This window comes from Tiliqua scincoides, chromosome 6 (genome assembly GCF_035046505.1).
Source record: "Tiliqua scincoides isolate rTilSci1 chromosome 6, rTilSci1.hap2, whole genome shotgun sequence".
Classification (NCBI taxonomy): domain Eukaryota; kingdom Metazoa; phylum Chordata; class Lepidosauria; order Squamata; family Scincidae; genus Tiliqua; species Tiliqua scincoides.
Genome location: NC_089826.1, coordinates 7424667 through 7451938, shown reverse-complemented (window position 1 = coordinate 7451938; position 27272 = coordinate 7424667). Strand labels below are relative to the sequence as shown.

At 46.0% G+C, this 27272-nt stretch overlaps 2 protein-coding genes across 2 annotated transcripts; one reads left to right on the top strand and one right to left on the bottom strand.

The window, feature by feature from the left end:
- Positions 1-391: 391 nt before the first annotated feature.
- Positions 392-16574, top strand: LOC136655672 (protein FAM47E-like). The gene is made up of 7 exons (XM_066632270.1): positions 392-754; positions 8899-9059; positions 11814-11964; positions 13569-13766; positions 15254-15415; positions 16348-16425; positions 16554-16574. Exons 1-7 carry the CDS (start codon positions 392-394, stop codon positions 16572-16574), a joined length of 1134 nt encoding a protein of 377 aa, XP_066488367.1.
- A 3145-nt stretch (positions 16575-19719) lies between these two features.
- Positions 19720-25088, bottom strand: JCHAIN (joining chain of multimeric IgA and IgM). The gene is made up of 4 exons (XM_066632537.1): positions 24931-25088; positions 22227-22359; positions 21582-21662; positions 19720-20492 (listed from the first exon to the last, which is right to left on the bottom strand). The coding sequence occupies exons 1-4, from the start codon at positions 24992-24994 to the stop codon at positions 20297-20299; spliced, it is 474 nt and encodes a 157-aa protein (XP_066488634.1). The 5' UTR covers positions 24995-25088; the 3' UTR covers positions 19720-20296.
- Between the last annotated feature and the right edge of the window lie 2184 nt (positions 25089-27272).

Below are 27272 nucleotides of genomic sequence, written 5' to 3'. Positions count from 1 at the left end.
AGCCTACAGCACCTGGTATTCCCAGGTGGTCTCCCATCTAAGTACTAACCAGGCCTGATCCTGCTTAGCTTACCATGTGCAGGTAATTACTTACCATGTGCAGATAAGCACATGTGCTTACCATGTGCAGGTAATTGTGACAAAAGCTCTTAGCTATCTTTTCCTCGAGAAATGGTACACCAGGCACTAGTTAAACATAGGAATGCCATTTTTTTAACCAGTTCCTGCAGTTTAGCCTTTAACATAAGGCTAATCGAGAAAAAGATTATTTCCCTGGCATGGACATGAGTGACGAGATAAGCGTCACTAGCTCAATTTTTGTATATCAGGCCACTGTTAAACAAACAAGATCACGAATAAAAAGGTTTTCTTTTTCAGGTTGAAGGAGAAAATGCCATTTAAGTACTTTCAAAAACACACCCGTAACAAGTCCAGGCTCTCAGATTCCTTGAACGGCCAGCGCTGGAGGTTCTTGCAAAGGGGCTCGGACGATTTCCACGAGGGCTTTCCTCCGCTGCACGACAGCTTCAGCACCCTGCGCTCCCGGGAGCCTCTTATTCTCCCTAGTAAACCTGAAGACTCTTGCAAGAGGCAGCAGAAATCCCAGAAGATGTTGCCCAAGCCCCTAAGCTACACCTCCAAGCTCAGTCCAATAAAGCAAGCTAGAAAGGAATGCATCGCTCAGGTGGAGTACTGCCTTAGCCAGCACCCTTTGGTGCTCTACTCTCATTTGGAAGAAAGCGTCCCTCCAGAGGTAAGGTATAAAATCTAAGTACCATTGGGAATGTGGCTACCATAGTAATGGTAGACGAACAGAGCATGGCACGTCTACTCAGAAATAAGTCCCATTGTGCTCAGTGGGATTGACACCCAAAAAAGTGTTTGTAGGATTGTAGCCTAAGTTTCATTTTCTGCAAAAATCACCATCACTATTTAAGCAGTGATGAAATTCATGTCTTTGATTTTGCCAGAGAAGAGTCCCTTAAAAAAAATCTCATTGCAAATAATGGGGTTCAACTAAGCTCAACAACAACAACAACAACAACAGTATTTATATACTGCTTTTCAACAAAAAGTTCACAAAGCAGTTTACAGAGAAAATCAAATATTTAATGGCTCCCTGTCCCAAAAGGGCTCACAATCTAAAAAGATGCCACACCAGCAGACAGCCACTAGAAAAGACACTGCTGGGGTGAGGTGGGCCAGTTACTCTCCCCCTGCTAACTAAAAGAGGAGCGCCCACTTGAAAAAGCGCCTCTTAACCAGTTAGCAGGGGTCAGCAAAAATGCTCCGCAAAAAAGCTCAGCAAGGATGCCTCTGCAGTAATGGTATCAAACAACCCTGGGAGGTTGGTGAGGCTGAGAGATAGTGACTGGCCTAAGGATACCCAGGAAGTTTTGTGGCTGAGCAGGGATTTGAACCTGGATCTTCCAGCCTGAGTTCAACACCACAGCCAGAACACGCATCCTGTTTAATTTGGAAAGTTCATCAGTTTGAACGGAACCTCCTGCAGTAAAGAAGGCTGACAGTGACTGGATCATTAGGAAGCTGAGAAAATTCCTTGTGGGAAATGCTCTTGCTTATAGGACTAGTTCACACTTAATAACAAGAGTTATCACCTTCTGAACTGTTAAGAGGGCACATAGCCAACACAAGACTAACTACCTGTCCAGCACTCACCTTTGCATTTAAAACATCCAAGACTGCACTGTGCAAATGAGTTCAAGACAAAGAAGACACCGTAACTACAAATATTATGTGGACCATACAGAGGGAGTCAAGCGTCACAATTTTTAGACTGGAGATTTTGTTCTCCTTAACCCATTTTTGCCACGCCCACAAGTGTACGCATTTGGTCCCTGTTGCATATATGTAACGTTGGGCAAAAATGGCTTGAACTAACCTGCCTACATAGTCACAGAAGAGCATTGCAGGTACCCATGTCCTTTGTCAGTTGTGGTCTTCCAAGGGGATTGAGTTGACCTTAACCAAGGAAAGATATCAAACATTTTCAGACTTACCAAGGCCCAGTGAGGAGCAGGCAAGGATGCTTCTCCAAGAGAGCTCTGATGAAGCTCTCTGTTTGATGATAGACAAGCCAAAGTTCCAGAATTTATGACACCTTCCAGCCCTCCCGATGGCTCTCTGATCTAGCAAAGAAGTATGCGATAAGAGAAGCAGCCTAGAAAATCTGAAGATTTTCAGATGCAAGGGAGGGCATCAGGATGCAGGTCTCTTATTGTCTTGTGTGCACCTTGAGGCTTCTGGAGGGCCCCTGTGAGATACAGGAAACTGAACTAGTTGGGTCTTTGGCCTGATCCAGTGGGGCTGGTCTTATGTTTTTAAGATTTTGTAACTGACTTTGATCAGAGTTTATTACTGCAATGCATTTATTTTGAGGAAGCAGGGTGTATTGTTCCTTCTAGTTGCAGTTCCTTCCTTACTTGTTTCCCATAATGTGTCCATAAGAGAGCCTTTGTAGGAAGTGAATGAGGAGTAGGAGTAGGGTGTCCTAGTGGGCAATCACATGGAAGGGACATCACATGGAAGAAAGAACAAATTTGTTCTCAACTGCCTCTGAGAGTAGAACTAGATCAAATGGGTGCAAACGGCAAGAGAGAAGATTCTGGTTGGACATCAGGAAGAAATTCTTGACTGTAAGGGAGATTCAGTTGGTGCTGAGAGAAGTGGTGGATTTTCCCTCATGCTTGACAGGTATCTGCTGGAGATACTAGGAGGATAATATCTGTCTGTAGTCCAACTACAGACAGGTGTTGGACTAGATGATCTTGTGGGAGAATAATCATGGTGGCAGTTCTACTGCTGTCTCCGCTGCCAAAAAGGTGGAGTAAAAAAATGCATAAGGGAAAAAAGACAGCCGCCACTGACAATGAATGATAAACCATATCTGAAGCTTTTGCAGAAATTCTCTTCCATGGGGGGGGGGGGGACGACCTGAATTTGCCCTATCCCCCCCAAATTCAAGGTTGAAAATTCTTCTATGATAACCACTGAAGTGCATACTAAGATAAAAGAGAGCCTCCAGCAACTATCAGAAATGCAAATATGGGGCCAAAATAGGGGTTTGGGGGAAAGGATCTGAAAAGAGGGACTGTCCTTGATCAGTAGGGACATTTGGAGGGTACCATAATATGCATGACCAGGGGCTGGACAGCACAGACCAGTGCAGAGATTTCACTGCTAAAGATGAATGTGATAGTGAAAGAAAGACATCCTGTGTCTACCCTGGGGGGATTCTCTGTGGGGTGAGAATCACATTGAGGGAAATTTATGTTTCTGGATCTCCCCTCATAAGCATACCGGGGGGAGGAGAATGATGAGTGCAGGGGATTTTTATTGCTGTTGTAACAAACAGAAAACAAAACTCAAGGGTGTGGGTATAACATCACCTGCTCATGATAGTGGTCTGATCTGATCTACAGCCTGTTTTTTATGCTCACTACTGCATTTTTCTCCATTTCGTGACAATCAGGCAACGTCCCAGGGGTCTGTGAAATTAAAAACATGGGTTTTGAATGAGTACCTTGAACCAAGAAACTCACAGCCCAATCCTATCCACACTTTCCTGGGAGTAAGCCCCATTGAAACTAATGGGATTTACTTTTAAGTAGACATGCATAGGATTGGGCTGTCAGCTTCCCAGTATAGTTCTGGGAATGAAGAAATTGACAGTGGCATTGTGTGAACCTCTGAGATAACTAATCAACTTCCACAGTTATGAGATGATTCTTTGCCCTGGGGTTAGGTCTCTTGTAATCTGGTGTGCTCCCTGGGGCATTTGGTGGGCCGCTGTGAGATACAGGAAGCTGGACTAGATGGGCCTATGGCCTGATCCAGTGGGGCTGTTCTTATGTGGGCAAACATACGGAGGGTTGTGAGGGTGGACTCTATAATAGCTGGAATTGGCAAAATGGCAGATAAGATTTTAGAACTTGAAATCCACAATCAACAGACCACAGCCCTACTAGCTCTCAGTGCAGAACCTACAGTCTAAGCCAGTGTTTCTCAAACTATGGGTTGGGACGCACTAGATAGTTTGTGAGCCAATTTCAGATGGGTCCCCATTCATTTCAATATTTTATTTTTAATGTATTAGACTTGATGCTCCCATGGTATGTGACTGTATTTGGGGAAATGTTACAGATCTGCACTTTTAATGGGCTACTATGTATATACTTTTAACAATGATAGTAAATGGGACTTACTCCTGAGTAAGGATTACAGCCTAGGATTGTTAAAAAAATTTTGTGTTTGATGATGTCACATCCAGTCGTGACATCACTTCTGGTGGGTCCTGACAGTGGGTCCCATTGCTAAAAGTTTGAGAATCACTGCTATACACAGTTACCTGTGTAACTGTGGGTGTACCATTGAACTAAGTAGGTTTACTTCTGAGTAGACATGTATAGGATTGTGCTGTAAGCTATTTTTGCAGAAATTACACCCCAACTTGTTGGAAAGGATATCTGGACAGAAGAATATAATCATATGTGATGGGCTTACCCAAAGATAGCAGTCTTTGGGGTGAAGGTATTAAAGGGAATTTCTCTATTAAAGGTAAGGGAAGGTATTAAAAGGAATATCCAGTTGTGGATATAGCTAAGCAACCATATTTCCTCCCTGTTTTTTTTATTGATTACAAATATTCCTACACATCTCACATCTTTTTAATTAATTTCAATTTAATTTTTTAATTTAAAAAAAAAAAATAATTAGCTTGATCAGAAATAGCTTTACACCGGAAGGTTGATGATGTGCTGTCTTTAAATTCTTGGTGAACTTTGCTTTGGCAGAGAAGCCAGGAGCAAGGCCAAACCAGATGTGTTCTGTAGTACTTGGTTCTCTTTATTTCATTTGTTATGCTACATCATGTCCAATTCCCCAGATTTTGGAGGGATATGATGGATTGAGTCATAGAAGGACCCAAATCCCATCTTTTTTGTGTGCTTCCTCCAAGCCATATATGGTACTATCTCTGTTTCTAATCACACTATGAACAGCTCTCGGTCTTTGGTCTGGATATTATCAGAACACTTTATTTCTCAGCTGTGTTTTGTATCTTATTTTCATAATTACAAATATTCAGATTTAATAGTTTTACAGAATGGGGTGTATTTGAAAGCTTCAGTAAACACATTTATTAAACTATGGGTGCAATCCTAGAAACCACTTCTAGGTGCCGGCCTGGGAGGGCCGCAAACATGCTAGAAGGTTTTGTTTATTTAGAAACGGTTTATGGGGGGTTTAAACAATCAGGATGAAAAACACGCAGGGGATAAATCACTAAAGCCCTCCTACTTCCCCACCATGGTTTTGTCCTGCTTTGCACTCTCTCCCCCCCACACACACACACTTGCTGTTTATAAATAAACCTAAGCCCTGATCTGCTAATCACATAATTAAGCGCACATCTAACTGAGCCTCAAGCTGTTCCTGGTCACTTTTTGTTTGAAGGGATTCTGTTCTTTGCTATAGGGCCAGTTCACAAATGATGTGGTGTTTCTGTATCAATACGCTTTCTTTGTATAGCATCATTTAGGAACAGAGTGGGATGTGTCAGAAGCGGTCCTAGAGGGGGGCAAGCGGGGCAAATGCCCCGAGTGCCGACCCTCTGTGGGCACCTCCACCAGCCTGGCCCCCCTGCCTGTTTGTCCTTTTTTTAAAGGGAAATGGACGGAGAAGGGGCACGCAGTATCGCTGCTGGAGAAGTAGCAAGATGCTCGTGGGTGCTCTAGTCAGCCCCCTCCTCTCCTCCGGCCTTGACCAATCCCTGGACGCCCAGGGCGAGGGGTGCGCTGTGAATTATAGTCCCTGGGGCAAGGACATGCATGGAGAGATGGGATAGGAAGAAGCGCTGGGCGCGAGGGGAAAGCAGGTGCCAGTTGTGTGAGGTGGATGAGGAAAGGAAGCTGTTCAGAACAGCCCGTGGCTTTGGGTGGGGAGACTGTGTGGGAGGCAGTCAGGAATTTCCACTGGCTGAGTATCAGCCAAGCAGCTGCCCTGCTTCTGCAGCCTTTCCCCCCTTCAGCCAATTTTTTTAAAAGCAGCAGAGTCAATTTGCAAGACCGCTCTGGTGCAGAGCAATATCGTTACAGAGAGAATGTCTACTCAGAAGTAAGTCCCATTGTATTCACTGGGTCTTACTCCCAGGTAATTGCATAGAGCAGTGGTTCTCACACATTTAGCACTGGGAGCCACTTTTTAGAATGAGAATCTGTCAGGACCCACCGGAAATGATGTCATGACCGGAAGTGACATCATCAAGCAGGAACGTTTTTAACAATCCTAGGCTGCAATTCTACCCAGGAGTAAGTCACATTGACTATCATTGTTAAAAGAATATACATAGTAGCTTCTTAAAAGTCCCAGTGTGTAACATTTCCCCAAATTCAGTCACATACCAGGGTAGCATCAAGTCTAATATATTAAAAATAATATATTGACGTGAATGGGGAACCACCTGAAATTGGCTCGCGACCCACCTAGTGGGTCCCGACCCACACTGGCATAGAGGATTGCAGCCTGAAAGTCAACTCCTTCCAATAAGAGCATTTTCTTCCCACTAGCTGCCTTCCTTGTTTGCTTCCACCCTTTCGAAGTAGTCATCCTCTGGAAGCAAGGGCTTGGGGCTATTAGCTGGAAAGGAATCCACCCCAGGCAAAGCCTAGGCAATGAGGGATGGGTAGTCTGGGGCAGCTTTTGAGAGAGACAGAAGTCCCTGGCATAGTGGAAAGCTGTTAGGCACACAACTGATACATATTAGAACCAACTAAAAAGTCAAAGCATGAACAAACATTCCTTTTCAGGTCATTATTGTGTTCGATGTTAGCACTAAAAAAAGGGGTGGTGGATGGGGAAAATTAAGGATGTTTCAGGTTGAAACTGCAGGGCGGGAGGAGAGGAGAGGGCAGCTCTTGAAGTTCTCTTCTGCTGCTTTTGACATGAGAGAATCCCAGCCTCTCCAACCTTGAACTTCATTAGATTCCCACCGCTTCTCCCTGGTGCAAAAAGAACAACTGAATTCTTGCCTGTCGTAGAATGTCACATGTTAAAGGCATAGGAGACGTGTGGGGATGGGACCCAAAGCAGGCTCCCACAGTAAGTGTGGTATGGCCTTGCTGGAGAAGCAGAAATTGTCCTGTTTGCCTCCTAGCCTAGGCTAGCCCTGGAGTTTCCTACCAATGTACTGTGTACATTGTAGGAAGCATGACCACTCTGCCAGTCAAAGCTGTCTGAGTGTGTTTGTAACTGGTTAGCTGCACTTTTGTTTTGTGTCTGATTTACATATCATATGAGGTCATGGTCATTTTCTGGGCATATTCCCAGAGGAAAGATCTGTCTTGATGTCAAATGCAAAACTAGAAACATAGGGACCTATACCCCAGAAAAGAAGGTTGTGTTTTATGACAGGCTTGCAGGATTAGATGCACTGATTTTAGTCCCAGAAAAATATCTTGTGCAAATGCACCATTCTGAGCTTTACAAATTTCATATTATAATGATGACAAATGGTATATCTAACTCTATGGACCCAAACACCTTTACCCTGTAAGTAAATTTAATTTACTTCAGTGTTGTTTCCAAATAAATGTGCTTAGCATTATGATTTTTGGGCAACTTCTTATGTTGGATTTTAAAGAGACAGAACACTTTAGGATGCAGTTGTCTCTGAGCGAATGCTTATGGTCAGATATTTTCAGAGTTCATAACGCGACTTAAGACAGAACTGCATGTGTGGGAGGTGTGCCAAGATTATGTAAAATATTCAATACCCTGAGACAACTAACAAAGTAATGTGGCACAAGTTTTTGTAAGCTGAAGTTATTTCATCTACCATTTTTACATTGCTATCTTCTGTCATACAATAATAATAATAAAAAAATTTAATTAATTAAATTGGGGGGCACTAAAACGTTTGTTTGCCCCGGGTGACAGATGGGCTAGGTACACTACTGGGGTGTGTTGCTTGTGAGGACCAGTGGGAGGACTGAAAATTTGTAGAGGTCATGGGGCAAAATTTACAGATTTCATTAAGGGCCTCGTGCCTTTCTCCCCTATAAGCATGGATATTCTCAACACTGCCCAACACAGCGTGATCTTAAGGTACAGATGCGTTTCATTGTCAGTAAGTGTAAAGTCATGCACATTGGGGCAAAAAATCAAAACTTCACATATAGGCTGATGGGTTCTGAGCTGTCTGGGACAGATCAGGAGAGAGATCTTGGGGGGGGGGTGGACAGGTCGATGAAAGTGTCGACCTAATGTGCGGCGGGAGTGAAGAAGCCCAATTCTATGCTTGGGATCGTTAGAAAAGGTACTGAGAACAAAACTGGTAACATTATAATGCCGTGGTACAAATCGATGGTAAGGCCACACCTGGAGTATTGCGTCCAGTTCTGGTCGCCACATCTCAAAAAGGACATAGTGGAAATGGAAAAGGTGCAAAAGAGAGCAACTAAGATGATTACTGGGCTGGGGCACCTTCCTTACAAGGAAAGGCTACAGCGTCTGGGGCTCTTCAGCCTAGAAAAAAAGTGCCTGAGGGAAGACATGATTGAGACATACAAAATTATGCACAGGAAGAATAAAGTGGATAGAGAGATGCTCTTTACACTCTCACATAACACCAGAACCAGGGGACACCCACTAAAATTGAGTGTTGGGAGAGTTAGGACAGACAAAAGAAAATATTGCTTTACTCAGCATGAGTGTGGCCTGTGGAACTCCTTGCCACAGGATGTGGTGACGGCATCTGGCCTGGATGCCTTTAAAAGGGGATTGGACAAATTTCTGGAGGAAAAATCCATTACGGGTTACAAGCCATGATGCGTATGTATCCCTGAGAAACACTTTCTGGTTCACATTTTTAATTCTTAGCTCTTCAAAGAGGTCCTAGGCATTCTGGACCCTGAGATGCTTCCCATTAGAGAAGAAGCTGATGATGCTGATATCGAAGAGAACCACCGTATTCCTTCTGCAACACAATCTCAGTTGGGAGTCAAAAGAAAGGAACAAAAAAGGGCCAAGTTGTTCAATTGGTGAGTGCCAAAATATACGCTGTGGAAGTAGGGGCAGTCCAGCCATGAGGCAGACCATAGTGCTTGCTTCATGCAGTGGGCTGGGGGAGGTAGCAAACTGGCAGAGGATGGTTTCTGGAGGAAAAATCCATTACGGATTACAAGCCATGATGTGTATGTGCAACCTCCTGATTTTAGAAATGGGCTATGTCAGAATGCCAATGCAAGGGAGGGCACCAGGATGCAGGTCTCCTGTTATCAGATGTGCTCCCTGGGGCATTTGGTGGGCTGCTGTGAGAAAGCTGGACTAGATGGGCCTATGGCCTGATCCAGTGGGGTGGTTCTTATGTTCCTGACACCTTGCCCACTCCAGCACCTGCCCAGCCATGCCACTCCCACATGCTTTTTGCTGTCTCTTTTTGGAAAAGCAAGTGAGATTGGGGATTGTGATTACCTCCTCCTCTAGCACCACTGCCAGAGAACTGGAGGAAAAGGTTAGTGGTTGTTGTGATCTTGTACCCAATGGCTGAACTGGAAAGAACACCACTGGGATGAAGATTGCTCCCTCCTTACCTCCTCCTTTCTTGATGGTGCATTAAAAAAAAAAAAGCTGGTGTGCAGAGAATCTTTTCCACGATCCCTTCCTGCACCTCCTGGTGTTGAAGACATGCCAGCAGGAGAAGAGGTAAGGAGGGGGTGGTGGTGATGGGAGGGTGTGCACATACTTGTGCATTTGCAACATCATGAAAGGGTGGCAAAATTGGGCCATCTCTGGCATTGCTCAATCTTTGATCAGGCCTGTGTGAAAAAGCACCATGAGCTTCCTGAAAACAATGAACTTAATGTAATGATGGTGCTGCAGCATCTATGGGTGACAAAAACGACAGAGAGATCTGTGACACCTCAAAGGCGAACAAATGTGTTAAGAACATAACACATTACACTGAGCACATCATTAACTGATGGAGTAAGCCAGAAGGGCCTTTTCCATGTGAAATAGCCATGTGAGACTAAGATCCATCCCAGGACCATGGCGCACGGGGAGAGGGAGTTAGCACTCGTTGAACCTAATTGAGTATCTGCCAACTTAATGTTCAGCAGGGCTAGGCAGGTGGGGGGATAATTTAAAGCACAGCTTTAGGGGTAGGGACTACATTTCCCTGTGTCTGTTTTATCCCCCCTTAAAGTTGCTTTGCTCCAGATATTTTTTATCCTGGTAGGGGTTTGTTCTTGGAACCACACTGAAGAAAATTAGTTGAGGCAAAGAATTTGTGGGGGCGGGGGGGAATTGCACATCCCTGTGATAAGAACATAAGAACAGCCCCACTGGATCAGGCTATAGGCCCATCTAGTCCAGCTTCCTGTATCTCACAGCGGCCCACCAAATGCCCCAGGGAGCACACCAGATAACAAGAGACCTGCAAGGCTTCCTGGGAATTGTAGTTAAGAACATAAGAGCAGCCCCACTGGATCAGGCCATAGGGCCATCTAGTCCAGCTTCCTGAATCTCACAGCGGCCCACCAAATGCCCCAGGGAGCACACCAGATAACAAGAGACCTGCAAGGCTTCCTGGGAATTGTAGTTAAGAACATAAGAGTAGCCCCACTGGATCAGGCCATAGGGCCATCTAGTCCAGCTTCCTGTATCTCACAGCGGCCCACCAAATGCCCCAGGGAGCACACCAGATAACAAGAGACCTGCAAGGCTTCCTGGGAATTGTAGTTAAGAACATAAGAGTAGCCCCACTGGATCAGGCCATCGGGCCATCTAGTCCAGCTTCCTGTATCTCACAGCGGCCCACCAAATGCCCCAGAGAGCACACCAGATAACAAGAGACCTGCAAGGCTTCCTGGGAATTGTAGTTAAGAACATAAGAACAGCCCCACTGGACCAGGCCATAGGCCCATCTAGTCCAGCTTCCTGTATCTCACAGCGGCCCACCAAATGCCCCAGGGAGCACACCAGATAACAAGAGACCTCATCCTGGTGCCCTCCCTTGCATCTGGCCTTCTGACAAGCGTGTGGCCTCTGGGAACCCAAGTGCCTCTGGGAACTAAGTGATGCTTTAAATTGCCCCCAAGCGGCTTTTGTGTAAAGATTTGACATGTTCACTTGCCATCTGCTGGACAGAGAGCCTTGATAGAGGGAGCAGAGGTGTCCTTTGGTTCTCAGTTCGGAGCTCTATGAGAGAGGAAGGGATAGTGGAACAGAAGTACACATATAGCTTACGAATGCCACCTTGTGGACTCCAGTGGTTGAGAGTTTTATCAGCGTCTATAAGGAACAGAAATCTGCCACTTTTTTTCCTACTGCTCTTGCTCCTGTAATGCAATCTGACAATACATTTTACTGGTGAAACTTCCTGGCATAGAGCTAAGTGGTGGAAATAGCTTCCCCACGTAATTTCTCTTGCGTAATATCAGGCTGGTTATAAACAGGATTTGTAAATAAAAGTGTGTGTGTGCGGGGTCCAATTGGCTTACTTTACAGGGTTTTTGCATTAACTACTCATGCAATATAATGTCCCTGAAGGCTTTTGCTAAAGCTAAACAGGTTTGGATTTTGTCAGGGCTTGGATGGGAGATTGTTTGGGAACCCTGTCTATATCCCACTTGGAGTTGCATCTTATTGTAAACCTAACATGATAAACCAATGAAGGTTAAGTTCTTTGTGCACTTATGAAAAGCAGTATATCAAAAAGAATTTGTCTTCTTTATTTGCATTCGAGGGCTAGAGGACCCTAAACTATACTGCCATGCAAATGTCTCCCACAGCAAAGACCCCAAAGGCCAGGACCCTTACACCTGGTTCTCCAAACAAAAAGTAGCAGCAAGAGAAAGGGAGGCCAGGCTGAATTACATTCCTCCCCTCGATGAGAATGTGAGGCAAGCCACCAAGGAGTTTTGCAGCTGGTTTGATTCTCTGGTGAGTAAAATGAGGTATTCTTGTTTCCAGCCCAGGTACGGTGCTGATTTAGGCTGCAGTTCATGGCTTTGGTCTTGTTGACTCTGTAATGAACACATGGAGAACTGTAAGAGCTGACCTGTTCTCTTTGGTCATGCTCTCCATCTCACAACAGTGATTCCCCACTGCATGTCTGGAAGACATTTCAGCACTGAGGGCTGAAGCTCAGTGGTAGACATTACATTTTGCATGCAGAGGGTCTGGGTTTAATCCCCAGCATCTTTATGTAGGGCTGGGAAAGACCTACCTGCCTGACACCCTGGAGAGCTGCTACCCACTAGAGTAGGTGGACCCGTGTTGAGACTTGCTATTAAGCAGCATGAAAGGTTGCAACAGAGCAGCTGCTCTGTGCTCCAGCGAACTTTTATGAAAGTTTGACTAAGGGCGCAGTCCTAACCTGTGATTTCAGTGCTTTCCAACACTGATATAAGGGCACTGCAGCTCCAAGGTAAGGGAACAAACATCCCCTTACATTGAGGAGGCCTCCGTGAGTGACACCCAACTGCAGGATGCAGCACATGTCCCATTGGCACTGCTACGCCAGTGCTGGAAACCACTGACAATCCTGGTGTCCTAAAATGCTTGGGGAGGTCCTGTTGTCCTCTGCTTGTGCCAGAAACTGCCTCTGCATTCATTTAGGTTATGCGATCGCACCTTGTCCTAGATGCCCTGTCCGCTGTGTAAAGTAAGAACACCAGCAGCAAGGAGCATAGCTTTGTGTTTGCCCTGAGGCTGTGGAAAAACCTCCAGGCTGAGGATTGGAACTATTTGAGGATTTGACTTCATCCCCAGAAATTGAGAGTGTTCTCATGCAAGACTATAAGGACATCCTTCTACTCCACAGACTTTAACTGGTTTAATAGTTCTCCCACATAAACCTGCATATCTCCTATGATCAACAGATAGGGCCCTGATCAAGATGCCGCTGCCATCTGAAGCCAAGTAGATGGTAGCAAGGTGCAGGGCCTTTTCTGGTGTGGCACCATATTTGTGTAATCAACTCCTGGAAGATCTAAGGACAGACCCCTCTTTATATGGTTTCCCTTGGGGTTTAACACATCTATTTTGCCTGACTTTTGAGTAGGGAGGATGCTCATAGAGACCCCTATATCAGCATGTATAGGCTTGACTCTGTGCTATTTTAATTACTGTTTTATATAGTTTTACCTGCTCCTGTATTGTTTTTAAATTATTTTTTATTTAATTGTATTTCTTTGTTTTACTGTTGTGTTGTACACCACTTTGAGTTTCAGGAAATGGGGTATATAAATCTTTTAAATAGATAGGTGGATAGATATTCATTCATTCATTCATTCATTCATTCATTCATTTTCTCTCTCCAGGGAGTCCTGAGAAAGGTAGTTCTGTAAGCCCGACTAGGAATCTCTAGTAGAGAATTCTCGGCAAACTCACCAAGTCCCAGGATTGTTTGGGGATCTTAATCAAGAAATGATCACCAAAACTCATTTACAATTGCGATTTACAAAAATGCATTCAAAGTGTTACTTTTTGCTGGAGAAGACGTGTATTGGATACCACCTCCTCAGTTTGGTTTATTGTTCCAGGGAGGAGAGAGATACAACATTGACGAAGCCACCATTATCAGCCTGTTTGATACAGGTTACGAAACCAAGCCTCCACTTTCCGTTCCGATACATGTCGTGGAATTGGACCATTTCCCTGCAGAGCTGAGGAAGTATATTGGAGTGCAACCTTCTCAAGCCTCCAAGGAAAGCACCTCTTGGCAAGTTGGCCCTTGCAAGGTAAGTGAACCTGGCTTTTACCTTTGATGGGGAGTGGCTGGGCTGGGTTTCATCAGAAGTTTTAAAAGATATCTGAGTTTAAAAGGATATCTTTTTTTTTTTCCTGTTAGTTCCTTTTCCTCCTCCTTCACCTGGGATGAGACACTAATGGTAGACCCCATCTGTACCATAAAACCAGTGGCAGAGACATTGTGGTTAAGCTTGCCCTAAGCAAATTTTAATTTTATTAAGGCTGAAATTATGTGCACCCTCTCCTGAGAGTCATTCCCACTGAACGCTGTTGGGTTTACTCATGAGCAAATAAAGCATAGGACTGCGCTGTAAGAAGAGGATGGCTGATATGAGAATGAGCTCATCAATTTGAGACTAATATTGCCAGGAGTTCGTCACTTCCATATACTTTTTCGGTTGCACCAATCCCTTACGTAGTTCCTTCCCTTCCCAGACCAGATTCTGGTGCTGCAACTAAGAAGGTCCTGTCCCAGCTCGTACCTGCTGTATTCCAAATACAGCAGCGGTTGGGTATGGAGCCAAGGCTTGGAGAAAGTTGGGGTATTTGTCTCTTCTCTAACTGCAGTTTTAACTGGTTCTCTCAAGGGGGCAGCACTACTTGAGTGGCAGCACGCATAGAGCTGGGAACGCCAGCTCAGAGGAGGGAGAGGGTGGCAATTTGCAGGAATAAACAGCAGGCAGGGATTGGTCGGGATGCTTAATGCTTTTTCCATTTTGCCACTGTTCCCATAACATCCCCCCCAGTTGCTTTTCCCCATTTGATGCAACAAACATGCACTTGCGAACACCGGCTCGTGGAGGGCTAGGATGGTATAGTGTAGTGGTTTCCAAACTGTGAGCCGTGGCTCCCCAGACAGTTGCAGAAACCAGCCAGGGGAGCCACAGAATCCTTGTGAAAAGCCTGTCGCCCTATACAATGTATAGATTTTAGCCCAATGGGGAGCTGCGGCCAATGGCTCAGTAGGTCAAGGGAGCTGCTAGCTGAAAATGTTTGGGAACCACTGGGGTAGCGGTTTGGGAGTTGAAACCTGAAAGAGCCGGGTTCGAATCCTTCAAATCTCCACTCAGCCATGGCGTTTCCTAGGTGAGCTTTGGGTAGTCACTATCTCTTACCCTCACCAGGGTTGTGAGGACTCTGTGAGGACAAAAGGAGGGACAGAACTATGTACACTACCTTGCGCTCCTTGGAGGAAGAGTGATATAGAAATGCAATAAGTAAATAAAAAAAAACTTTCAGGGGTTTCAAGTGGGGAAGGGTTAAGCAACTGCTTCTCCCTTCTTCGCTGCACATCACTCCTTCTTGTCTCACTGCTTTGCAGCAGTGATCAGGGTGTTTAGTGCCAGTCCGGTGCTGGCATTTAATTCCACCTCATATGCAGAGGGTCTGGGATTTTCAGAACTGCAAAGGATCCTGGGATGCCTGCCTTACAAGAGTCCAAAAGGAATTGAAGATGATTTGTTCACTGTACTATCAGGATTCACAGGAGTCTTCCCAACCTAAGTGGGAGAAGATCAGGTATGGCGCCTGGTACCTGGACCCAAAGTCTTGGAAAAAGCAGAAAGGGAATGAACCTTTGGAGGATCCAAGATCGGTGGATGCCAGAAGCAAGAATTCAAGGAGGGCGTTAGATGAAAAGGTATTGCCAGGTGCCTGGGAGGGTATTGACACTGGGTCTGCTTTGAAGATGCACGTGGGGGATATCTGTTGCATGTGCAGGGCCAGGTGCAGGGGCTTGTGGCACAGCTCACTTGTGCGGGGGCTTTTGGCACAGGGATGAGGTGGGCTACACAGAGGGGATGGGGCTGGAGAACCAGGGGTTATGCAGTAGCAGGAAAGGAGGGGGAAGAGGAGAAAGACCAAGGGCAATAAACAGAAGAAGTGGAGAATAGGGTTTCCAGGAGAAGGTGGCTGAATCTTTGCTGAAACAGGTAGGGAGTGAGCCCCCTGGTGGGCTGTGACACCCTTCCACTCTCCTATCGTGGGAGGTTTAGCCTCTTCTCAGCTCTTCTTAGCCTCCACTCTCAGCTGGCACTACAGGTGCTCAAAAGAGCACTAACCCTGGGTGTCTCCGTTGTTTGACGAGCTAAGTGATGGTTAAGAGAATCAACCCCAAAAATGAAGCCTGGGCTTAATTTATTTATTTTTCACATTTTGATACCGCCCTTCCTCCAAAGAGCTCAGGGCGGTTTACACAGCTGCTCCTCCCCTTTTTCTTGTCCTCACAACAACCCTGTGAGGTAGGGTGAGGCTGAGAGAAAGTGACTGGCCCAAGGTCACCCAGGAAGCTTTGTGGCTGAGGGGGGATTTGAACCTGGATCATCCAGGTCTAAGTCCACCTCCCAAACCACTACACCACCCTGGCTCTCTTCAGGCCTCCCCCTAAACTTGGGAAAGTAAACTCAGGCAGTTCTACTCTCACAAACCCCACTGGCACACTGTGTCTGATTTGCCTTGAGTTTCAAGACTTTATACGCTCCCGAAGAAGCAACCATTTATTTATGTCGGAGAATAAAAGGATGACTCGGGTGGATGAACCTCAGCCGTTCTGATCTCTGGGTGCTTTTGCAGGATGCTGAGATAATGCAGCTTCATGGAACGCAGGCCTTTAAAGAATTCCTTGATAGAAAAGGCTACAGAATCCCTGAGGTAAGATCAAATGCAGGTATCTGCCTATGCATCTATTGTCACTTTCAAAAAGCAAAATCTGTTGCAGGGCATGCACAGAAGGTGATGTTCATTTCACATCTGTTGAGGCATGTTTCTCTTTGTCCCAGGAGCATGAATGTCTAATGTAAAACCATTCTTTCTGCAACAGATGTGCTTAGGGTCAAACTAGATATGCATGCAAACACATCCTTTGCAATCCAAGAGTGCTTCCAATTGGAAGCTCCTCTTTTTTCCATTTTTGATGAAGACAGCTGATTGGGGGGGGATGACTCTGGACAGGACAGGAGGCACAGGGAGGGAGATTTTTATTCCTTCTCCCCATGCACCCCCAAAAGAGGCAATCTGATAAAAATTGGTGCCATGAGGCATGTTTGTGGCTTCTTGAGAGCAAACTGGGCTGGAGTGAAGGCTCATCCCAGCCTGCCAGCACCACATCCCATCCCTGCACCGGCCAGCTCAGGTAAGATTGCACCAGGTGGTGCAGGGGCATGGGGTGAGGGCATTTTGGGGCAGGGGGCAGGCACTACAGGGGACGAATCAGGACTAAGACTAGTGGAGCGGGCCTCCAACATATCCTAAACCCCTTCCCAGCCGGTCAGTCCAACATGGGGCTTCCTAGATTTGCACCAGCTATATAGCTGGTGCAAATCCAAGAAACCCCATAGGGGCAACTGGGGTTTTACTGCCTGCGTTGGCTCGGTCATGTCGTGAGAATGGATGATGGCCGGATCCCAAAGGATCTCCTCTATGGAGAACTCATGCAAGGAAAGCGCCCTACAGGTAGACCACAGCTGTGATACAAGGACATCTGCAAGAGGGATCTGAAGGCCTTAGGAGTGGACCTCAACAGGTGGGAAACCCTGGCCTCTGAGCGGCCCGCTTGGAGGCAGGCTGTGCAGCATGGCCTCTCCCAGTTTGGAGAGACACTTGGCCAACAGACTGAGGCAAAGAGGCAAAGAAGGAAGCCCATAGCCAGGGAGACAGACCAGGGACAGACTGCACTTGCTCCCAGTGTGGAAGGGATTGTCACTCCCGAATCGGCCTTTTCAGCCACACTAGACGCTGTTCCAGAACCACCTTTCAGAGCGCAATATCAGAGTCTTTCGAGACTGAAGGTTGCCAACGTTATTATTATTAAGGGGAAATATATCCCCTTACCCTAGGAGACTTCCAGCTGCCTCCTGTGCTACACTAGATGCAGCGCAGGCCATGTGTCCCAGCTACGCTAGTGCAATTTGGGATTGGGCTGCCCTGCATATATGAGCTCAGTTTAAAGGCTGTAATGCATATATTCTTATTAACATACTTCTTGACATTATATATTGGTATATAAATATTATATAATTATTTTTTGCCTCAGTTCTTGCAGCAGATGCTGGTCTTGCAAGAGGACACAGGTCCCAAAGTGGGAGCTTTGTGAATGCCAGGAATGAATTTCAGCCGTGCAAGGAGCTCAGAGAAGACTCACTGCCAAGAACAGGGAGAATGATATAAAAACTTGAATTTGTCGAGGGCCACAAGCTTTTCAACTTGGGTTTAATGGCTCGGTCAAGTGCCTTTCCTGATGAAAATATTTCTGGTGCAACAAGTTAAGCCATTTTTGCCCAACGTTGCATATACACAGCAGGGATCAAATGTGTACACCTGTGGGCCTGGCTGAAATGGGTCAACTGCCTCAGATCTTTTGAATCACCTCCTCAGGTCTGGATTGGATTGGTACAAAAGGTCCTTCCATTGACCCTCTTCCATAACAATATAGCTGTGTATGCTTGAAAAGCACAGAATTTAGAAAAAGGTGCAAAACTCAGCATTCATAGTTTTTTCAACAATAAAAAAGCAGGAATGCTTTACTGGTAGGCCCTGCACATGCCTGATCTCGTGTGATCTCGGAAGCTAAGCAGGGTCAGGCCTGGTTAGTACTTGGATGGGAGACCGCCTGGGAATACCGGATGCTGTAGGCTTATACCATAGTCTTTCCATGCCTGATCTCGGAAGCTAAGCAGGGTCAGGCCTGGTTAGTACTTGGATGGGAGACCGCCTGGGAATACCAGGCGCTGTAGGCTTATACCATGATCTCGGAAGCTAAGCTGGGTCGGGCCTGGTTAGTACTTGGATGGGAGACCGCCTGGGAATACCGGGTGCTGTAGGCTTATACCATAGTCTTTCGAGACTGAAGGTTGCCAACCAGATACTATTTATATCCCAGCCATCCAACAGGAATCTCAGGGACAAGCGTATGGGTGCTTTCCTCTCTTTTGTTCTCAACAAACTACCATGTGAAATAGGCTGTGGGATACTGATCTGGCCCGATGAGCTTCTTCCCTGAAGCGGGATTTGAACCTGTGCCTCACCAGCCCACCTCTGACCTTAGAACAAATACGCCATCCTGGTTTTCAATAAACAGATTATTTCAAATGTACAATGAATATACTGATTGACTGGACAGTTGTTATCCTAAATATGGCTACACAGAATGGGGAAGCACAAAACAGACTATTGATGGAGTAAACAATAACTGATTAGAGAGAAAGGAATAAAATAAAGGCCAGGGAGAAATCAGAGAAGTTTCAGGTTGTATCGTAGACTGCTGTGCAGGCCGTGGTGATAATTTTCCATCTTCATGCCAGGGGGGACGGGGACGTGGTGGAGCGCAAAATCCCAGAACAAAGTTGGCTAAAGACAGTTCTGGGAATTTCAGGTAGATAAAGACTACTCAATTATGCAAGAGATATATAGAGGGATGTTCTTTTCCCTCTCGCACAACACCAGAACCAGGGGACATCTACTCAAATTAAGTGCTGGGAGAGTTAGGACAGGCAAAAGAAAATATTCCTTTACCAAGCATGTAATTAATCTGTGGAACCTCCTGCCACAGGATGACGTTGTGATGGCGTCTGGCCTAGATGCCTTTAAAAGGGGATTGGACAGATTTCTAAACTAAAAAAGTTCATTACAGGTTACAGGCCAGGATGTCTATGGGCAACCTCCTGATTTTAGAAGTCAGCTATTTCAGAATGCCAGATACAAGGGAGGGCACCAGGATGCAGGTATCTTATGGTCTTGAGTGTTCTAAGGCAACTGGTGGGCAACTGGACTACATGGGACTTTGGCCTGATCCGGAGGGGCTCTTCTTATGTTCTCAGCATTATGATGTTGCTCTGTTACATTCCATGGAATGTTGTGAGTTTTTTACTTCTCAAAGATGCAACCAACTGTATCTAATTAGTAGTGCTGAATCCCAAGGAAGTGACCTGATAATGAGATATCATGAGATAATGAACGATATAACTTTTATTGACAAATGTGTCTTAGGAAGGGCTGTAGATAATAAGGGAGAATAGCGCTATAAAGTGGAAGGTGATTAAAGAAAGAAGGCATAACATCTGCTGACATTTGTATTAAGCACTGATAAAGGGGGGGCCTGTACTTGAAAATCAGGGGACACTATGAGGACATCTACACCCCAGACTTGAAATAGTTTGACAGTCATGAGGTCTGTAGTTCTGGGAGGATGCTTGGATGCTAACATGGAATTCCCAGCACCTCTACCAAACTACAGCTCTCAGAATTCTTTGGGGAGACTATGGATGCAATCCTAATCAACTTTCCAGCACTGTCATTGCTGTGCCGAAGTGGCATGCACAGCTTCCTGCAGTGGGGAGGCAGTCAAGGGGACCTCCTCAAGGTAAGGGCATGTTTGTTACCTTGGGGCTGCGTTGCAGCTAGGTCAGTGCTGGAAAGTTGGTTAGGATTGCGCCCTATGACAGCGAAACTGTTAAGGCCAATATAAGTTTTTGTGGTGTAGCTCATCTGCCCACAATGTCTTGCTTTTGCTTTTGCTCTCTCTGGTCTAATCAGGATAGCAGGAGTCGGGAGTTAGGGCTGTCTCAACAGTCGTGGTTTTCCCGGCATGGGAGAACAGGCATGTTGAGGTGTAGCATTTGTTTCTGTCGTAGGTGTAGCAGGGCATATCAGGATCATTGCACATGCTGCTTTCCCCAGCAGGAGATTGCGAGTTGCCTTCCTCTTGATCACACTTCTTGCAGCTAGGAGAGAGGTTGTAAGAGAAGAATGTTAGCTAATAGACACAACCAATGTGATTCCTCACCACTCAGTGGTGTGGCTATGGGGGGCCTGGTGCAATAAGTACTGCAGGAGCTGCAATGGACCTATCCAGTGTAAGTGCTCTCTCCCACTCGCCACTCTCCACTTGGAGCCACTTGGACTCTCCACTTGGACTCTTCACTTGGACCCACTCTCTACTTGGAGCCACTGGAGCCTCACTGTGGTGTGCAAGGGGCCCCTCCCCCTCCCTTTTGGAACCATTCCAGGTAAATGCCTCCATCTGCATGCTGCGGTGAGGCTCCCTCCAAAACTTGGTGCTTTGTCCCCCTCCTGGTTACGCCACTGCTGACACAGGTTTTTAAAAGATAAAGGGCACCATCCTAAGCAGGTCTACTCAAAAGTAAGTCCTATTTTGTTCAGTGGGGCTTACTCTCAGGAAAGTGTGGTTAGGACTGCAGCAGAAATGAATAACAAAAATGCTTCATCCAGCAAGGCGTCTAATGCCTGCTTTAGTCAGGACCCAGTCGCTTTGGATTGGAGTTGATAAGACCAGTGGCATTGCTAGGAGGGGGCGGGCCACACCGGGTGATGTGCAAAGGGGGGTGACATCACAGCACAGAAAAAAATTTTAAACCTTGGCATTTTCAAATAATAATGTCATCATGTTATATATCAATCAATGTGTAATTTCATGCAGAATGCAATGAAACAAATCCTGTTGGAATATCTCTATTCTATCAAATGTTATAGCCAAAAAACCAGCGGGTGTGGGGCAATGGTACATCACCACGCCCACCTCCTGGGACGTTGCCCTGCCCACTGCATGGGACGAGGTCCAACATAGGGTGACATGCTGGTCTCCAACACCAGGTGATGCAAACCCTAGTGATATCACTGGATAAGACTGACCTCCCTCCACTTGCCTTGGACAGAACATCAGTGCAAATGTGTTGGCAGAGAGCACAACCAGTGACGTTACACCCAGCTGCAGCTGCAAGTGTGCACTGAAATTATAACTACTTGTATTCCAGTGCTATTTAGATTTGTTGACTATCGAGAGAAGCCCTTACAGTTTGGAGAGCTTGTAGACAAATCTGGTTCTCACGGGTGAGGTGGGGTCCGAGATGTTCTCTCTTGCTGTGAGAGGAACTCTAGAGAAAGCAAATAAAAAAAGCTTACAAAGCAACCTGCTCCAATGAAATGCAATAGAAACTCAACATGTCACTTTGGAGTGATAGAGTTGGGCAGCTTTCCAGGCATTACTATCAGTGGCTGTGGATAAACTCCCAGCACCCAGAGGGGAGCCACTGCAAAAACAGCTGGTTGGCAGAGGAACTGTGACTTTATATATGAGGCTGCATGCACCATAGCATGTAGCACATGCCTCTATGACTGCAATGGTACTAGTGTGCAACCCAGACTAACCCTCTGAAATAGAGTATGGGAGAGAGAGAGAGAACCTGGGTGGGCTCTATATAGTATGGAATCTGGCTTCATCTTCCAACTTCCCTCTTTCTCCTCCTTCCTTCTGTATTGTGCTGATAGGGAAAATTAAAGGTTACAGAAGCTGCACCCAAAGGAGAAGGGAGATTTGTCTCTTTCCCCAAGTAAGGGAGGGACTGTGTCACCCTTGGGCTGATAAGTGTTTTGGTAGTACACAGAATATGTGAACGTACAGGCAGAAACAGGTAGGAGGGAGAGTGACTGCCACTTACATGATACGGATGTTTCTTTCCAAGACTTCCTGTTCAGGATTGTCTTTGGACGGGACGAATCGTGAAGTCACTTTTACGCACTGACACTTGTTATCCACCAGGACTTTCTCATCTTCACCCAACCCCAAAAATGCTTTAAAAAAAAAAATTGATTAAGAAATGACAATCAGAAAATTACTTGGGGCCATCTTGCCAGAAGTTAGAGCTCACATTGCTCCAGGTGATCGTGACCAAGCAATGAGAATTGAACCAGGGGAGGTGATACACACACGCATGAATGATACCAAGCAGGGCCTAGGAGAGGGGAATAAAGGGGGTAATTTGTACACGGGTCAAGGGTCATAAAGGGAGCCCAGGAGCCAAATTAGAGGGCTCAGAAATTTCCTGGGATCTGACATTTTCCTATCTACTCAGACTCGTCAGATGCAGTGTCAGAGAGATGATGTGGCCCTCCTGCCAAAATGTTTGGACACCCCTGCGTTAGAGACTTAGGAATGTGTTTGGTTTTCCCTATTACTGTATCTAGCTGCCAGTGACACATGGGTGGGCAGACCTGGGCTTGAGAGACTTTTCCAGCTGTCTCCACCTTCCCCTCACCCTGTTTCGTTCCTTCCTGCCCCCATTCTGTTTTACCTCTCCCCCTTTGCAAAGGGATCCAAAAGAAACCCTGATAACATTTGTCTTAGAGGCCCTGATCCCAAGATTAAGGGTTCAGGCTCACAATACCTTAAGGACCCCCTGCTGCTACACGAAACCACCCATCCTTTGGGATCTTTGGAGGAGGCCTTTCTCTACATGCCACTGCAGAGGCCCTAGGGAGATATGACTGTGAAAGGGTCTTCTCTGTGGTGGCCCCTGGGGCTTGGAATTTTTTTAGCAAGAGGGGTGTGAGAAGCCCCCCTTCTCCCACTGCCCACTTCTTGCACTGCCAAGAAGCTGCAAAAACTCCCTTGTTTCACCAGGCTTTGGCACTGTGATCATCACTGATGACTACTGCTCCTTAAGAAAGGATTAGTTTTTATGCAATCATTGGATTGCAGTATCAAGTGCTGTCCTGTGACTGTCCTTGTCTTGCTCCCATTAGAACTTGAGATGCCAGGGGCTGAACGTGGACCTTCTGCATACAAAGCAAGGGCCCTGTCCTGCTTCCTTTCTATTGTGTTCATAGTGTAGATTCTTACACTTTACTGTTGCAGAGCAATCATGAGCAGAGCTCAGGTCTCTTCCAATTCTACTCACCCCTCCCCATTCATGAATCTACTCCCTCCAGCCCAAGGTTGCCAGCTTAATTCTAACAGAACTTTTATAACAGTTCTGTATATGGACCAATGGACCAATGCAGAAATTTAGAGTCTCCCCAAGTCGCATTTCTGAATGGGGTGGGAGCATCTTAAGAACATAAGAACATAAGAAGAACCCCGCTGGATCAGGCCAAGGGCCCATCTAGTCCAGCTTCCTGTATCTCGCAGTGGCCCACCAAATGCCCCAACGGAGCACAAAAGACAACAGACACAATCTGTGTCCTGGTGCCCTCCCCTGCATCTGGCAATCAGAGGCAGCCTACCTCTACCTTGCACATACCATGACTTGTAACCATTGATGAACTTTTCCTCCAGAAATTATTAATTATTATTATTAACAGTATTTATATACCGCTTTTCAACTAAAAGTTCACAAAGCGGTTTACAGAGAAAAATCAAATAACTAAATGGCTCCCTGTCGCAAAAGGGCTCACAATCTAAAACGATGCAAAAGAATACCAGCAGACAGCCACTAGAACAGACAGTGCTGGGGTGAGAAATTTGTCCAATCCCCTCTTAAAGGCATCCAGGCAAGATGCCATCATTACATCCTGTGGCAAGGAGTTCCACAAACTAATTACAAGCTGGGTAAAGAAATCTTATCTCTCTAAGGCACATGAATACCATCATTTTGATTTGTCTTTTTTATGTGACTTGTTCTTTTTATTGTTAGCCACTTTAAGCACCTTGATTTTTGGAGGTGCACAAGCAGGATACAAATGTTCATGTAAATGAACGAATGAGCATGAACATTAAGGCACCATGCGCAGCCTGCCATTTCACACACAGAAGCTGCTGAGGTATACTTAGGACTGTGCCAGAATCTTGTCGGACAGTTAGGATTTTCTAATATAACTTTAATCAAAAAGCAAAGCACCATTTGGGTGTTTCAGCTGATGGAGGACCAACTACTGCAAAGTATATACATTCAACATACAGCAAACAGAGTGGAGCAATGTGGCTCAGGTCACAATCCTGACCACACTTACCCGGGAGTAAGCCCCATTTACTATAAATCTGAGTAGACACGCAAAGGATGGGGCTGTCGAATAGCAATGACCTTTGGTATGATATCAGGAATGCACTGCAAACATGGTTCTGTTTTCATCTATGAAGTTCAGGAGGCCAAAACACAAAAGCATCACTGGGCATCTGGTGAACACCATTTCAACACAGAGCCATGACGGTCCCCAAGTCAGCATACCTGATCATGTCCCTTATTTCAAAGCAAAGTAGCTAAACAGCACAAGAATCACTGGGAGGCATTCCTGACATTTTTAAAATGCCAGTCTGGCCACCCCAGGTAAGATGCCAAGGAAAACAAGGAACATTCATTCCAACACATCACCTTCCTAGCTTCAACAGGAATTTTCGGTTGCCTTCCTTTGACCTGTGCCACATACCTGCTCCGAGAACACCTCCCCAGAAGACGGCGAGGGCTCCAGAGAACACCCAAGAAGTCTTCATGCTCACTTCAGCCGTGCCCTGGTGTCAGCAAGTGGCAGAACAATGCGTTTCCTGAAAGACTGCGAGGGACAGCTGGTGCTGAACAGCAGTGTGCACTGTGGTCAGAGGTAATGAAACCACAGGCTAAGGTTGACTTGCTAATCAGGACAGAAAACCCCATTCTTCGAAAACTCTACAGGCGGGCCTATGATCGCGATGCTTGTTTTTCTGCCCTTTAGTTTTTGTTGTTTTACAGATTACAAAGATAGGAAAGAAATTAACAGAAGGCGCATGAACAAAATGCCCAAGGAAGAATAAATTTTACATATCACACACACACACACACACACACACAGAGGAGAGCTGTCATAACTATGATGCTGAGGTCTTGTCTCTCTCTGGATTTAAAAGGTGAATGTTGCCTGGTTATAGTCTGCAGGAGAAGCTAAGTTCACGGCTCTGCTCTGCAAGCCATCACTGGCTGAGCTCTGAGGTCTGGTTTGGCACGCACCGGTCCTAACAAGAAACCTCCTGCTGATGCAGCCACACCAATGGAGCACACACTGCGTCCTCCGGGAGCAGTCAGGAACATTTGCTCCCTTACCCCCCACTGGGCGAGCCTCCACTGCCCCAATGGGTCTTCACAGATTTGCACCATCTAGTTTGTTGGCACAAGGGAGAGAGGAGGGGAGAGGGAAAGGGATTAGGATCCTGGTGCACATCAAAGCTGGGATCCACTCCTCCCTCCCACCGAGTTTGGATCTAGGTCAGCCCTGGTCTCATTGGTTCTGGAGGTTTTTTCCCAACTTTATACAGCCTCTTTGCTGAAGACACTATCATTTCTCCCAAGACAACGCTATGAAAATTTCACTTCTGTTACAAGCGGGGGGGTGGGGGGTGGGTCCCTATCCCCATGGGACCCCCCCCATGGGAGGGTCATTAAAGCCATTAAATGGCATCAAAGCCATTAAACAGTAAGTTTTTTTGTAACTGTGTTGACCTATTTTGGGTTCTGTTTCTTACAGTGCAATCCAGTGTGCCCTCTGAGCTGGTGCGGGCATGTTTATGTTGACTCAAGAGCAGCGGCGTCACTAGGGTTCGCGTCACCCGGTGCGGGATGCCAGCACATCACCCCCCCATGCAGTGGGCGGGGCAACACCCCAGGTGGTGGGCGTGGAGTACCATCACTCCGTCCCCACTGGTTTTTTGGCAGTACCTTTTGACAGAACAAAGACAGAACACATTCTGCATGAAATTATGCATTGATTGATATATAACGTGATAGCATTATTCTTCCAAATTGTAATTTTACTGATTTTGATCACTAGTGGTGTCACATCCCCCCCCGGGCTGTCAACTTACTAACACCTTATTGCAGCAGTTCTCAAACTTTTAGCACTAGGACCCACTTTTTAGAATGACAATCTGTCCAAGACCCGCCAGAAGTGATGTCATGCTGGAAGTTACATCATCAGGCAAATTAAAAAAATAAGTATAAATAATTAAAGTAAAACAAATAATTAAATAAGGAGAAGCCAGCCCTGTTCCACCAAGTGAATTTCCTCTGTAGCCTGCCTGCAATAGCACACCCCCTCCAAAACCAGTAAGGTTTTCAGCCCTACCCAGTGCCCAGTTCAATTGAAGAACTTCTGTTTAAACCAGATCACTGTCAGGATACACCTGGCTTTGCAAGTCTCGAAAAGTTCACCTTATCAGCTGAAGCCTCTGTTTTGATCCTTTTTAGTGGGGGGGGGGGGGGAAGGCTGCCTTCTGGAGCGCTTGTTTAGCTGCAGGTGCATAGGATCAGGACCATTCTGGTAGCCTTGCACTCTCCTTCACCTGATCTTCCACACCAGCCAAGGCACGGTAGCTTACTCATAAGTAAACAGGACCGTGAGGCTTAGTTTCACTTTCCATAGGGCTCAAAACATTCATCTGCTTGGACGAAGGGACTTCCTTCTCAGGTGTTTTGGGGGGCTGCATTCAATGGATCAGAACCATTCTGGTGTTCTTGGATTCCTCTCAGCCTGCCCTTTCCAATGGACTAAGCCAGGTTCACCTACACGCGAGTAAATGGGTGATATGGCTCACTTTCACTTTCCATAGGGATCCATGCATTTTTTGTTCTTTTTTTGGCCATAACTTTTGATAGAAAGGAGATATTCCACTCTGTTTTTTTGCATTGCATTCCGCTTGAAATTTTTGCATCTGACGGTATATAATATGTTGGGGTTCCTCCTAACCACCGCGATTTTAGCATGTCACCTCCCCAAGTACGCGTCACCCCCCTGTGCGTGTC

Bases quoted from the DNA above. Each gene is read 5' to 3' on its own strand.
- LOC136655672 (XM_066632270.1), top strand. From the start codon at position 392: ATGCCATTTAAGTACTTTCAAAAACACACCCGTAACAAGTCCAGGCTC. The intron at 15,416-16,347 runs GTATTGCCAGGT...GTGCTTTTGCAG, and splicing joins GGAGGGCGTTAGATGAAAAG to GATGCTGAGATAATGCAGCT. The intron at 16,426-16,553 runs GTAAGATCAAAT...TCTTTGTCCCAG, and splicing joins AAGGCTACAGAATCCCTGAG to GAGCATGAATGTCTAATGTA.
- JCHAIN (XM_066632537.1), bottom strand. From the start codon at position 24,994: ATGAAGACTTCTTGGGTGTTCTCTGGAGCCCTCGCCGTCTTCTGGGGA. The intron at 22,360-24,930 runs GTATGTGGCACA...TTTTTTTTAAAG, and splicing joins GGGAGGTGTTCTCGGAGCAG to CATTTTTGGGGTTGGGTGAA. The intron at 20,493-21,581 runs GTAAGGGCTTCT...CCTCTCTCCTAG, and splicing joins GTCTACAAGCTCTCCAAACT to CTGCAAGAAGTGTGATCAAG.